Source organism: Syzygium oleosum, unplaced genomic scaffold (assembly GCF_021117445.2).
Source record: "Syzygium oleosum isolate NSW1041296 unplaced genomic scaffold, Sole_v2.1 Sole_v2.52, whole genome shotgun sequence".
Classification (NCBI taxonomy): domain Eukaryota; kingdom Viridiplantae; phylum Streptophyta; class Magnoliopsida; order Myrtales; family Myrtaceae; genus Syzygium; species Syzygium oleosum.
The window spans coordinates 937,825-951,652 of NW_026607536.1; the positions used below are offsets into that span (position 1 = coordinate 937,825).

Below are 13,828 nucleotides of genomic sequence, written 5' to 3' on the forward strand. Positions count from 1 at the left end.
GTTGTTTTCATATACATAGATTTATGCTCATAAAATCGCAGTAGGGAGTCTGGGCAAGAAATCTTTAGGTGCGGCACCAAGTCCGGCCCAGTCCATTGATCACGTCTAGTAACTCGTAGCTGGGGACCATCACTCCTTTTAACTTTTTGGAGCATGAATATGCAAAGTAGAGTCATATGACCACCTAGGGGGTGTTTGGTTGGGCTTTGCCAAGGAGCTTTGAGCCTCCAAAGCCCTTTGGGGGAATTATTTTGTGTTTGGCAAATCATTTTTGGAGTTCTTTGGCCAAATCTTTGGCCTTCTCAAATTTGAAAGCCCAAGGTGGTCCGGATCGGCCTGGCTTTCAGAATTCCACGAATGCTTTTGTTCACATTTTTTTTTTTTTTTTTTTTGGGTTGAATCTGTTTTTCACCAGGCAGCCGGCGAGGGCGGCCGGCGAGAGTGGCCGGCGAGGGAGAGCGGCCGACGAGGTCGCCTGGGGTCGGGCGACCGCCCGGCGACGCCGATCCCAGGCGGCGGCCGCACTGGGTCGCGCGGCCCCGGGCGACGGTGCAGGTGGGTCGCGCGACCTCGGCGGCGGCCCAGCTGGGTCGCGCGACCTCGGGCGACGGCCGCTCGGGTCGAGGCGACCTCAGGGCGGCCGCTGGGCACGGGTCGCGCGACCCGGGCGGCGTCGCTGGGCTCGAGGTCGCGCGACCCGGGCGACGGCCGCCTGGGCCGAGGTCGCGCGACCCGAGGCGACGGCGCCTGGGCCGAGGTCGCGCGACCCGGGCGACGGCCGCGCTGGGGTCGCGCGACCCGGGCGACGGCCGCCTGAGGTCGCGCGACGACCAGCGGCCGTCGCCTGGGTCGTGTGACCCCGCCGAGGGTCACCTGGCCTCGGGCGATCGCCGGCGGTAGCCGAGGTCGGGCGGCCGCCGGCGAGCAGATCTGCCGCCGCCGGCGGCCATAGGCCCTCGCCGGCGGCCGGCTCCGGCGACAAGTAGGTTTTTTTTTTAATAAATAAAATAATTCTCAAAGTCCATTTGCAAAAAAAAAATTCACCAAACACTATATTTTGGCCAAAGTAGTTTTACAAAATATTTTTACCAAACACCATTTACATTTGCTCAATGGGCTTTCACTCAAAGGTATTTGCATTCCTCCAAGTAGCATTTTCAAAGTTGAACCAAACAGGCCCCTAACCCCCAGTCATAAGGCATATCTCCTTCAGAGGCCTTGGCCAAATTCTAACGTATGGATTGGATATTGGGCCCAATGGGCCGCCGGTCGAAACCGGACTTCAAAGTCGGTTCTCATGTTATTCACGAACCGGCATTTATATAGCATCATCTCCGCCGATTAGCAATTTCATTTTACGCCCCTTCTCTCTCTCTCTCTCATCACGGGCAGTGAGGGTTTCTCATCTCACACCCAATCGCTAGCAGGTTAGTTCCCCCAACCTCTCTCTCTAAATCGCTGTCGTTCTAGCTTTCTCAGATTGATAGATTTTCGTCGATTTAGCTTTCAATTGCTGGGACAAGCGACTCAACTTGCACCCGCCCTTCGATTCTAGGGTTTTTCTCAGAGGACGATCGAACCCGTATCAACCATGGCGACGCTGGATCCCGAGATCGCGAGGGTCCAAGAAGAGAGGAAGAAGATGGAGCAGCAGTTGGCCTCCCTCAACTCCGTCACCTACGACACCGACCTCTACGGCGGCACGGACCGCGACGCCTACGTCAGCTCCATCCCCGTCAACGAGGAGGAGGAGAACCTCGAGGGGATGGACTCCGAGGTCGCTCGGAAGCTCGCGTCCTACACCGCCCCGAAGTCGCTCCTGAAGGAGATGCCCCGCGGTGGCGAGGAGGACGACGACGCTGGGTTGGGATTCAAGAAGCCGCAGAGGATCATCGACCGCGAGGACGATTATCGCAGGAGGAGGCTGAACCGGGTCATTTCGCCTGATCGGCACGATGCGTTCGCCGCGGGGGATAAGACTCCGGATGTGTCCGTGAGGACTTATGCGGACGTGATGCGAGAAGAGGCGCTGAAGAGGGAAAAGGAGGAGACGCTAAGGGCTATTGCCAAGAAGAAGAAGGAAGAAGAGGAAGCTGCAAAGGCCGGGGGCGCGCCAAAGGAGACAGAAGCTGCTCCGGCACAGAAGCGAAGGAACAGGTGGGACCAATCACAGGACGATGGTGGTGCTGCTGCTGCAAAGAAGGCAAAATCTGGTTCTGACTGGGATTTGCCCGATTCAACACCTGGAATTGGGCGTTGGGATGCGACTCCTACACCTGGAAGAGTGGGCGATGCCACGCCTTCAGTGGGTCGGAGAAACCGTTGGGACGAGACCCCTACGCCGGGACGGCTGGCAGATTCAGATGCAACTCCCGGTGCTGTGACTCCCGGAGCGACTCCAGCTGGTATGACTTGGGATGCCACCCCCAAGCTGGCTGGTATGGCCACACCAACCCCGAAAAGGCAGAGATCAAGATGGGACGAGACTCCGGCCACCATGGGGAGTGCTACACCAGTGGCGGGTGCTACACCTGCAGCTGCTTTCACACCAGGGGTAACTCCTGTTGGAGGTGTGGATCTTGCTACGCCTACTCCTGGGGCAATTAACTTGCGGGGCCCAATTACACCTGAGCAGTATAATTTGATGAGGTGGGAGAAGGATATTGAGGAGAGGAACAGGCCGTTGACGGATGAGGAGCTTGATGCTATGTTCCCTCAGGAAGGGTATAAGGTTTTGGAGCCACCAGCATCTTATGTGCCTATTAGAACGCCAGCGAGGAAGCTCTTGGCAACCCCTACGCCATTGGGCACTCCGCTCTATCAAATTCCAGAAGAGAATCGTGGGCAGCAGTTCGATGTTCCTAAGGAGGCGCCCGGTGGTCTACCCTTCATGAAGCCAGAGGATTATCAGCATTTTGGGGCACTGTTGAATGAGGAGAACGAAGAGGAGCTGTCTCCTGAAGAGCAGAAAGAGCGTAAGATCTTGAAACTTCTGCTGAAGGTAAAGAATGGTACTCCACCACAGAGGAAGACTGCACTTAGACAGCTTACAGACAAGGCCCGAGAGTTTGGTGCTGGGCCTTTGTTTAACCGTATTCTGCCTTTGCTCATGCAAGCCACTTTGGAGGATCAGGAAAGGCATCTCTTGGTTAAGGTGATTGATAGGGTACTTTACAAATTGGATGAATTGGTACGTCCTTACGTGCATAAGATTCTTGTTGTTATTGAACCTCTGTTGATTGATGAAGATTACTATGCACGTGTCGAGGGGAGAGAGATCATTTCTAATTTGAGCAAGGCAGCTGGCTTGGCTACAATGATTGCTGCTATGCGTCCAGATATTGATAATATTGATGAGTATGTGAGAAATACAACTGCTAGAGCTTTCAGTGTTGTTGCTTCTGCTCTTGGAATTCCTGCTCTGTTGCCATTCTTGAAAGCTGTGTGTCAGAGCAAGAAATCCTGGCAAGCTCGGCACACTGGAATCAAGATCGTTCAGCAGATTGCTATTTTGATAGGTTGCGCTGTTCTACCACATTTGAAGTCTCTTGTCGAAATTATAGAACATGGCCTGAATGATGAGAACCAGAAGGTGAGAACTATTACTGCGCTGTCTCTGGCTGCTCTTGCTGAGGCTGCTGCGCCTTATGGTATTGAAAGCTTCGATTCAGTGTTGAAGCCACTTTGGAAGGGTATTAGGTCACACAGGGGAAAGGTCTTGGCTGCATTCTTGAAAGCTATTGGGTTTATTATTCCTCTAATGGATGCTCTGTATGCTAGTTACTATACTAAAGAAGTCATGGTCATTCTTATCCGTGAGTTCCAGTCTCCGGATGAAGAAATGAAGAAGATAGTGCTTAAAGTGGTTAAACAGTGTGTGAGTACCGAGGGTGTTGAGGCTGAATACATACGAAGTGACATTCTTCCAGAGTTCTTCAGGAATTTCTGGGTTAGAAGGATGGCTTTGGATAGGAGAAACTATAAGCAGCTTGTGGAAACTACTGTGGAGATAGCTAATAAAGTCGGCGTTGCTGACATAGTCGGGAGAATTGTTGAGGATCTGAAGGATGAGAGTGAGCCGTATCGGCGAATGGTCATGGAAACGATAGAGAAGGTGGTTGCAAACCTGGGTGCCTCTGATATTGATTCTCGGCTGGAAGAGCTCCTCATTGATGGTATCCTTTACGCCTTCCAAGAGCAGACTAGTGATGATGCCAATGTAATGCTTAATGGCTTTGGTGCTGTGGTGAATGCTCTTGGGCAAAGAGTGAAGCCATATCTTCCACAGATTTGTGGTACGATAAAGTGGCGATTAAACAACAAGAGCGCAAAGGTGAGACAACAAGCTGCAGATCTTATTTCCAGGATTGCTGTTGTCATGAAGCAGTGTCAGGAGGAACAACTGATGGGTCATCTTGGTGTTGTTCTGTACGAATACTTGGGAGAAGAATACCCTGAAGTTTTGGGCTCCATATTGGGTGCTTTGAAAGCTATTGTCAATGTGATTGGTATGACGAAAATGACACCTCCCATAAAAGATCTGCTTCCCAGGCTGACGCCCATTCTGAAGAACAGACATGAGAAGGTCCAGGAGAACTGTATTGACCTTGTTGGTCGTATTGCTGATCGTGGGGCAGAATTTGTTCCAGCAAGGGAGTGGATGAGGATATGCTTTGAGCTTCTTGATATGCTTAAAGCCCACAAGAAGGGTATTCGGCGAGCTACGGTGAACACTTTTGGTTATATTGCTAAAGCCATTGGACCTCAAGATGTCCTTGCAACCCTTTTGAACAATCTCAAAGTTCAGGAGCGTCAGAACCGTGTATGCACAACCGTTGCAATTGCTATAGTTGCAGAGACATGTTCTCCTTTCACAGTTCTGCCGGCTTTGATGAATGAGTATCGCGTGCCTGAGCTCAACGTGCAGAACGGTGTTCTCAAATCCCTTTCCTTTCTGTTTGAGTACATTGGTGAAATGGGGAAGGACTACATATATGCAGTGACTCCACTACTTGAAGATGCACTCATGGATAGAGATTTGGTGCACAGGCAGACTGCCGCTTCTGCCGTAAAGCATATGGCTTTGGGAGTTGCTGGGTTGGGTTGTGAGGATGCACTTGTCCACTTGCTCAACTATGTCTGGCCAAACATATTCGAGACTTCCCCTCATGTCATAAATGCCGTTATGGAAGCCATTGAAGGCATGAGGGTGGCCCTGGGTCCTGCTGTTGTGCTAAACTACTGCCTCCAGGGGCTGTTCCATCCTGCAAGGAAGGTCAGGGAAGTATACTGGAAGATCTACAACTCGCTATATATTGGATCTCAGGATGCTCTTGTTGCGGCTTATCCTGTGCTGGACGATGAGCAGAGCAACGTATATAGCCGGCCAGAGTTAACGATGTTCATCTGAGTTAACGCCAGAAACTATGAGATTTTGATGATGATGAACGGCTGGACCATCGGCTTTGGTTGGTGTCTCTTGGACTAGTATAGAGTATGCATTAGATAGAACTGGATCATTTCCTGTAATTCTCGGTCAATGTGTCCCGTAATGGGGAGCTGATTCGATAATCGTTATGAAACGGGCGTGGCCTTGTGTCGTGCACTATTTGTTGCTATCTTGTGAAACCTGATGTTAGTGGCTACTGGCTACTGCTTATGATGCCCTCTCATTGCTACTTTTTTGAGTTTCTTATGGAACATAGTAGTAGGAAGTCACTAAAGTTTGGATTATGTCTATTTATATGTCCAGATTCCACCTTTTTCCGTCGATCTTGATTATAATCAACTGCAAGCAGATGCATTGAGCATTTGATCATATTTGCGAACTTTCCGGTTATTTGAAGCCCAAGGCTCATGTTCGGAAACATTCTAATGACTTATTACTGGTTTTACTTTTCCTATACAGCGTGATAGATTGTAGTGGGAAATGTCGGCTGGATGGCAGCGATGGATGAATGGTCTGAAGTAGGAACCGGGAGTTCTATGCCCCACCAGATTGATTGTTCAAAAACAGACCTGAGCAAGCATGCCCCGACCAGGCTTAGGTTGTTCTGAAAGAATCTGTCTGTCAAGGCCTGCCCAGCATGCCAAAGGCGGGGCCGCTATTACCTCTGAAGCCGGGCGCGGATAAGGTTGAGATATCTTTCTTTGGGCGAACTTGCAAACTGAAAAATATTGAAAACTTAATGTAGAAGTTTTTTTTTTGGTCGAATTGATGTAGAAGTTGGGCAGTATAAAAAGCAGTGGAGATGGGCGCCTTGATCTCTGTGGACAGTAATTTCCCAAGATATATCGGAGCCAGACCATCTAAGAGTTCTTAATCTTTCCCGCCATCATCTCAATGGTTTTCTTCCTCCCGAAGTCTTTCAAACACAAAAATTGGAGGTCCTTGATTCAAGCTTGAATTATTTCTCGGGTTCACACCCCCTTAACATCCATCCACCCCGATCAAGATTCTTGACGACTTGAACAACTAGTTGGTTGGTCCTTTCGTGTTGACTATGCGCGATGCATGACCCCATCCAGAGCCTCTTTATATTGCCAATATCCCCCTGTATAGAGACGTTCCAGGTAACTTGGATACTTCACGTCATTGCAACGACCCTAATTTAGTGGAATGATCTTTCAGGGAGCTTGTTCCAGCTCCAGCATCTGCAAAGCTTGCACCTTCAGTTTTAATACCTTTTCTAGGCCTCTGGATGGAGCAATTGGTAAGCTCTTTAACATTGTGGAGATAGATATTTCATATAATTCATCTTCCGGAGAACTCTCGGATGTCTTTGAGGGCCTCATGAATCTCAAGCGTTTGTTGGCCATTTCAAACGGGTTCTCTGGTCATATGCTTACCTCGCTAACATGCTCTCCATCACTTTTCATGCTCGATTTGGGCAACAACAATTTGGGAGGAAGAATAAACATTGATCGTTCTGCAATGCACAATTTCGCTTTTCTCAATCTAGCTTCCAACTTTGTCCAAGGTCCGATTCTGGAGAATTTGTCCAACTGCCATAGATTGAATGTTCCCAATTTGGCCCGAAATATTATCCTGCTTTCAGAAACTTCACGAACTAAGAACACTGATATTCCCAAATAAAGGCCTTCACAACCTATCTGCAACGCTTCGGAATATATAACATTGCAAAAAGTTGTCTTTAGGTCTTTGCCAATTGTCTTCTGGTCTTTGCCAATACATTCTGATATGAGAACTGCCCGAATCTATCAATCCAAAGCTGACAAGGGTTTTAGTTGCTTCTAGTAGTCAATTAAGAGGCTCCATACCCGCTTGGTTAAGAGGATGCCGAAAATTTGGAATTGCTCGACCTTTCTTGGAGTCGGTTAAGTGGGACTATTTTAACTGTAAAGCTGATTTCCAGTTTGCCTTTTATCTGGATTTGTCAAGTAATTCGTTCAATGGGATATGCCAAAAGGCTTCACTGATCTACCAAATTAGAGAGACCACATCTCTCTTCAAGAGACCACCTCTGAACCGTTCCACTCTTTACAAGACACTAAGCCGGAAATTCCTTGAAGTACAAACATATATCAGATTTCCCATCGATGTTCAATTTGAGTTACAACAAGCTGACTGGACGACTTGGCCAAGCTTTTGCGGTTTTAAAAGCCTTCAAGTATTGAACTTGGCATGCATTAACATGTCGGGCACTGTTCCAGACAGTACATCAGCGATGGAAAGTCTGGACAAACTGAACTTGTCTCGTAACAGTTTGTCAGGTTATATATCTTGTTCCTTGACTTGGTTGAACTTCGTATCGAGTTTTGACTTCTCTTACTTTGGACAGGAAAAGTGCCAAAAAAAGTCCTAAACATTTTACATTGATGCCAATTTAATCCTAAACCTTTTTTAGTATCAATTTAGTCATAAACCTTTTGCATTGGTGCCAGTTTATTCCTAAACTTTTTTTTTGTGTCAATTCAGTCCTAAACCTTTTGCATTGGTGCTAATTCAGTCCTAAACCTTTTGTCTTTGTGCCAATTCAGTCCTTTCGGCCAATTTTGGCAGGATTTTGCTGACGTGAACGCTGATCGGCCAGCAGCCGGTTACTAGCGCTGACGTGGACAACTTCAATAATATTTTAATATTTTTTGAATTTTTTTTTGCCCCCTAAGATCTCTCCTTCCTCTAGCCGATCGCATAACCGGCGATCGGCTAGAGGCCGGCACCGGCGAGGCTCACCCACGCCGGCCACTGGAGAGGGTGACCTCGCGATGGGCGAGGCCCGACCTCGCCAGATCCAGCGAGGTCGTGCCTCGCCCACCAACCGGTGAGGCTCGACCTCGCCAGATCCCGCGAGGTTGGGCCTCGCCTAGCCATGGCGAGGCTCGAGCCCTCATCGGAGGCCGCTGGCGAGGGCTCGAGCCTCGCCATGGATGGGCGAGGCTCGACCTCGCTAGATCTAGCGAGGTCTAGCCTCGCTGGCGGCTAGCACGACCTCGCCAGATCTGGCCATAGCGAGGTTCGCCTTCACCATCGCTGGCAAGGGCGAGCCTCGCCTAGCCGCCGGCGAGGCTTGACCTCACCAGATCCGGTGAGGTCGAGTCTCGCCAGTGGCCGGCGAGGTCGACCTCACCAATGGTCAGTGAGGGCGAGTCTCGCCGGCGCTGGCCTCTGGCCTCGGGCCGGTCCGGCGACCGGCTAGAGGAAGGAGAGAGGAGAGGGGAAAAAAAAAGAAACGAAAAGAATAAATAAAAATTCAAAAAAGTATTAAAATATTAATAAAATTATCCACGTCAAAAAATGACCGGCCAATCGGCGTCCACGTTAGCAAAATCCAGCCAAAATTGGCCGAAAGGACTGAATTGGCACAAATACAAAAGGTTTAGGATTGCATTGGCACAAATGCAAAAGGTTTAGGACTGAATTAGCACCAAAAAAAGGTTTAGGACTAAATTGGCATCAATGCAAAAGGTTTAGGACTTTTTTGGCACTTTTCCCAACTTTGGAAGGTCAGTTTTCTACTTTTCCAAATTTGAGCTTTGAAGGAAACATCGGTCTCTGCATCAAACCACACCATGGCTCAAGCCAATCAGAACTTCCAACTGTTGAGTCTTCAAACTCGACCGGTGAATTGGCCTTGTAGTTGTCATGCACAATGCCATCTCGTTAAAACTTGACGATAATGGGTAGAGGTGGTGATTCCCTATGGTTTCTTTTTTGTTTAAGTTACAAATGTTGTTCTTATGGAACATGGTAGTATCAACCCATTATGTTTGGGATTTTGTATATTTATATGGCCAGATTCTATCGTCCTGGGATCTTAATTATGATCGAGTAGTTGCCATATGTTTGTGATCATATTTCCAAACTTTATTCTAAGCACTAAAATGGGTATTCTCTGCTGATGCAAGTAACAAGATGGTTCTACTTCAGGAGTCGAAAGCCAAGGCAAAAGATTTGCATTTTGGATGCGCCGTTTAGCTAAAGAGCGTGAATACACAAATACACAACAAAAAAAAGAAGAAAAGAGAAAGACAGCAGAAGAAGAAGATATGATCATACGAGAGAGATTAAAAAGTCGGTAACGAGGACATAAAAGTCGTTGGTTGCAGGTAAATGGGCTCTCCTTTCTTTGATTTTTGGTTTCCTATCGGGATGTGATGGTCATTGTTGCAAGGAAAATGATCTGCTTTGTCTTTTGATGACTTTTGTTCTGAAAGATCATTATTACCAAGTCTATCTCCGTCATCAATTTTTTGGATTCGAAATCAAAGGCATTGAGTCAAAGTTTCTATCCGGTTACCCCTGAGCAACCCAATCTGCTACAATGCTCTAGTTCCTACGTCACTCTTTGAATCTAATCTTCAGCCCATTTTTTCCGCTCCAATTTGTTTGGTCGGCTTTACGATGTATGCATAGCTGGCTTCATTGTTGTTATTTCTCCTTCTTATTTTTATCGTTTTGAGAAGTACAAGTCAACTGGAAGTGTTAAAATCATGACTAAAAGTATCTTTTATCATGGCCTGAGCTTTCGTTCTTCCTCTTCTATCCAAGCTTAGTCTCTTGCCTGCAATGGGATTATCAACTTTCTATTTGTCATTCATCTTTGTAGCACTTATTGTTGCGGAAACAAGCTATCGAAAAGTAAAATAAACAGAACAAGGAAATAAATTGAACACCGAATTTACGTGATTCGATCGATGTGATCTACGTCAGCAGGGAAAGCAGTAAAGAATTTTTACTATAGATCAAGTGATACAACGGTGATTACAACCACACTCGAGTTACTCAAATACTCTCAGGTTACGTTTGGTCGTTCGGATTTCTAATCAATATAGGACTGGATAGGATAGGATAATAAGTCATGGGATTTTGTAATATACTATCTACTATTTGGTGAATTTCGAATTTAAAGTCGGATATTTTTATATTTTATATTATCCATTGTTTGGTAGAAACCGGATACCAATAGAAAGGACATATATGCTCCTACATAGTGTCCATGAAATAATATCAATCTCATCATCATAAAAATATCTTTGCGTGACCTAAAATGACAAAAATTGCTGTCACAAATTCACAAGGTTTGCTACTCTAATGCACATGCTGACTAACATTACTAGCCATAATTGATCATAGCAGAAAATATGTGATGCTTTGTGAACTCAATGGAGAACAAAGGGGGCAGAAGGCGGATTCTGGAAGCCTAGAGGAGAACTCGTGATATAGTTGGTGATGCTTCCGTCAATGGTCGAGTAGCAACTCATGAATTCTATGAAGAACAAGGCCCGCATGTTGACAAAACTAATTGGTTGATGCCAAAGGACTATATAACTTTGAAGGTGTCAAGAGAAGTTGTTTTGGCAAAGTATTACCCGAGTTCCACGTTGTCTGTGCAATTCATCGATGCATTTTTACTATACTGCCAGTCAATGGCCAGTTTAGGTTGGATTTCGTGCAGGATGCTAATTCGCTCTGCAAAGTCTTCCGTAATAGTAGCTCTCTACCATCTGACAGTGAAATGTTAGAAAATGTTGCGGGTACTGAGATCCATTGAGAAAACTACGTTTACTCATTACCTTCGGATAATTTCAATATACCAACCGACCAATGTGTAACCAACCAGATTTCACGGATTGAAGCTTGAATTGACCGAGATGGAGCTTAAATTCGTAAGATTAGAGCTACGGAGAAGAAGACGTTTCAACTCTCGCTACTTTTGTAGTTTGGTTTCGTGAAACTTCGATGTGAGAGGAGTCACGCATGTGAACGAAGGAGAAAGAAAAGAAGAGTGTAGGGTTTTCTGAAAAAATAGCTAGACAAGAGAAATTCTATCCGAATCTATCTCACCTCCCCTCTAGAATTTTTTTATGTGGGCTATATCCACTTTATATCCGATTTTATCCTATCCTAGAGATCCACCAAACACATGATAGGATAAAAAATATCCTATCTCGACTTTTATCCTGACGACCAAACGCACCCTCAGTATTTCATAACCCCAATTACACCCAATAACCTCATATAGTGTTTAGGCTCACAATTCTCCACAAAATAATCTCTCAATCTCGCGAAGTAATTCACAAATTTTACCCACAAAATAATTGGCTTCAACATTAAAAGCTCTAGGGGAGTAATTCACGAAAAAGCAGCATCTTGGATGCTTTTCACAAGAAGTCACATTTCTTATATATATATATATATATATATATATATATATATATATATATATATATATATATATATATATATATATATATATATATATATATATACAAGAATTGGATCCAAAATAGGAAACCTATTCATACCAAAAAACCAACTTCAACTATGAAACTTATTCATATTAGTAAATTTCCTTTTTCTGGGCTCAAACTAGAGACCTATTTTCAACAATCTCCACCTTCGCTTGACTTTTAAACCAAGTCACAATCATTTTTCTGAAAAATCCAAATTTCGTTGTGACTCTCCCACAACCTCACATGGCTTCAACTGCCACAGGCATCTTCCAAGTCCAAGCCTTGCTTGAACTTTGCCATAACCACGGATCTCATTAGAATACCAACTCCACTTGCATTTTTAACTACTCCACAATGATTTTCTGACACAACCTCTTCAATTACAGATAAAGCAAAATCATTGTTGCATCCATACATATCAAGAGATTGAATATACACCTTGTCAAATTCAGCAGTTACAGCAAATGTTGGATCTACAGCCTCCACTTTGCTATGAGTACCATCTGTGTTCGATTATTTCGCTAGTACCCGCTACCTTAAAGTTTCTGGTTACAATTTCACCTCAAGTTAAACACCGTCCAGATTTGTATAAACACTGCTATAATCACTCCTACCTACGAGTATTGGACACTTGTTAAATGTAACTTCCTTACTAATAACATGTGAATTTAATTTTAGACATCATAACCGATATTCCTACTCATCTTGTACTTTCTTATCCTCCTATTGAGCTTACAACACGGCAACCAAATATTTTAATAATAGATTAATCAACAACATTATCTAACCACACTTCTTTGGGAATTAAACATCCAATTAGGGGTGATCGGTTCAAGAGATGATAAGTTCCAGACCTAGATATGGAACCTACCCCATTAGAACCAATTCCTAGTTTTTAAAATCTGAAATCTACTATGTTTGCCCTGGAATCGATCCTAACACATTTTTTAAGAATCTCCACCTTATCTCGACGTTTAAACCAAGCTACAATCGCTTCACTGGAATCTAATCTTCGTTGCTACTCTTCCACAATCCCTCATGGGCTCAACCACCAAAGAGTGCTTCCAAGTCCAAGTTGCACTTGAACTTCACCATGGACCTCATCAAGAAACCTACTCAACTTGTACCTTTAACTGCTCCACAAGGATTTTAGACATAATATCCTCTATCACAAATAAAACAAAACTACCATTGTATCCATATCTATCAAATGATCGAACATGAGCCTTGTCAAACTTAGCAACTACAGCAGCTGTTGGCTCTAACGGCTCCACCTCATTACAAGCATTGTTTGTTTTGATAATTGCATTAGTACCTGCTACCTCAAGGGTGTTTGGTTGCAACTCCACCTTTAGCTGAACACCATTCATATCCATGTAAACACTGCTACTAAACACACCTAGCCAAAAGTATTGGAGACTTGTCAAAGGTAACTCTCTATGGTCGACAGGTGAATTTAATTCCGAACATCACAACTAATAGCCTCGCTCACCTCGTGCAGCCAAAAAATATGTACCTTGCCCTCTCATTGTGCTTACCATCATTGGCTCGAAAATAATAGTGGCAAACAAACATTCTAAGAATAAAATAATCGGCAATGTTACCTGACCACACTTTATCGAGAGTCCGACATCTAATCACAGTCTATGAGAATCTATACACCGGTTAGCTCGCTGTATTAAGCGCATCTACCAAGAATCATTTCACAAACCGTCTATGGTAATGTTCTACTCATCAATTCTGCAATATATTTTCGTTTACCAGCATTGGTGTGGTATTTCATTGTGTCTTCCTTCATTCAGAATCTATTTAATAGCTCCAAGTAGAACTCTATGCTACTATCAGTCTGCACATGCTCGATTGACTTACCTGTCTCCATTTTGATAAAAGCTTTCAACCGCGTAATCTTGACAATAACATTAAACTTGTGCCTCAGCACAAACATACATGTTTTCCCTGAGTAATAACAAATGCATCCGATGCCTCCACGGCAAAATCCATTATTGTTTCACCTTGAAGCTCATATAAGCCATCGTGCTTGATTCATTTCATTATCGCAACCTTCAAAACTCCACCTTCTAAAGCATACCTATAGCCATATGAATTTAGGGCACTCAAGGAAATTAAGTTC

The 13,828-nt window shown here is 45.0% G+C and overlaps 1 protein-coding gene across 1 annotated transcript; it reads left to right on the plus strand.

The window, feature by feature from the left end:
• Positions 1-1,344: 1,344 nt before the first annotated feature.
• On the plus strand, positions 1,345-5,739 carry LOC115665023 (uncharacterized). The gene is made up of 2 exons (XM_030586904.2): positions 1,345-1,427; positions 1,556-5,739. The coding sequence occupies exon 2, from the start codon at positions 1,592-1,594 to the stop codon at positions 5,408-5,410; it is 3,819 nt and encodes a 1,272-aa protein (XP_030442764.1). The 5' UTR covers positions 1,345-1,427; positions 1,556-1,591; the 3' UTR covers positions 5,411-5,739.
• Positions 5,740-13,828: the final 8,089 nt, after the last annotated feature.

Bases quoted from the DNA above. Each gene is read 5' to 3' on its own strand.
- LOC115665023 (XM_030586904.2), top strand. From the start codon at position 1,592: ATGGCGACGCTGGATCCCGAGATCGCGAGGGTCCAAGAAGAGAGGAAG.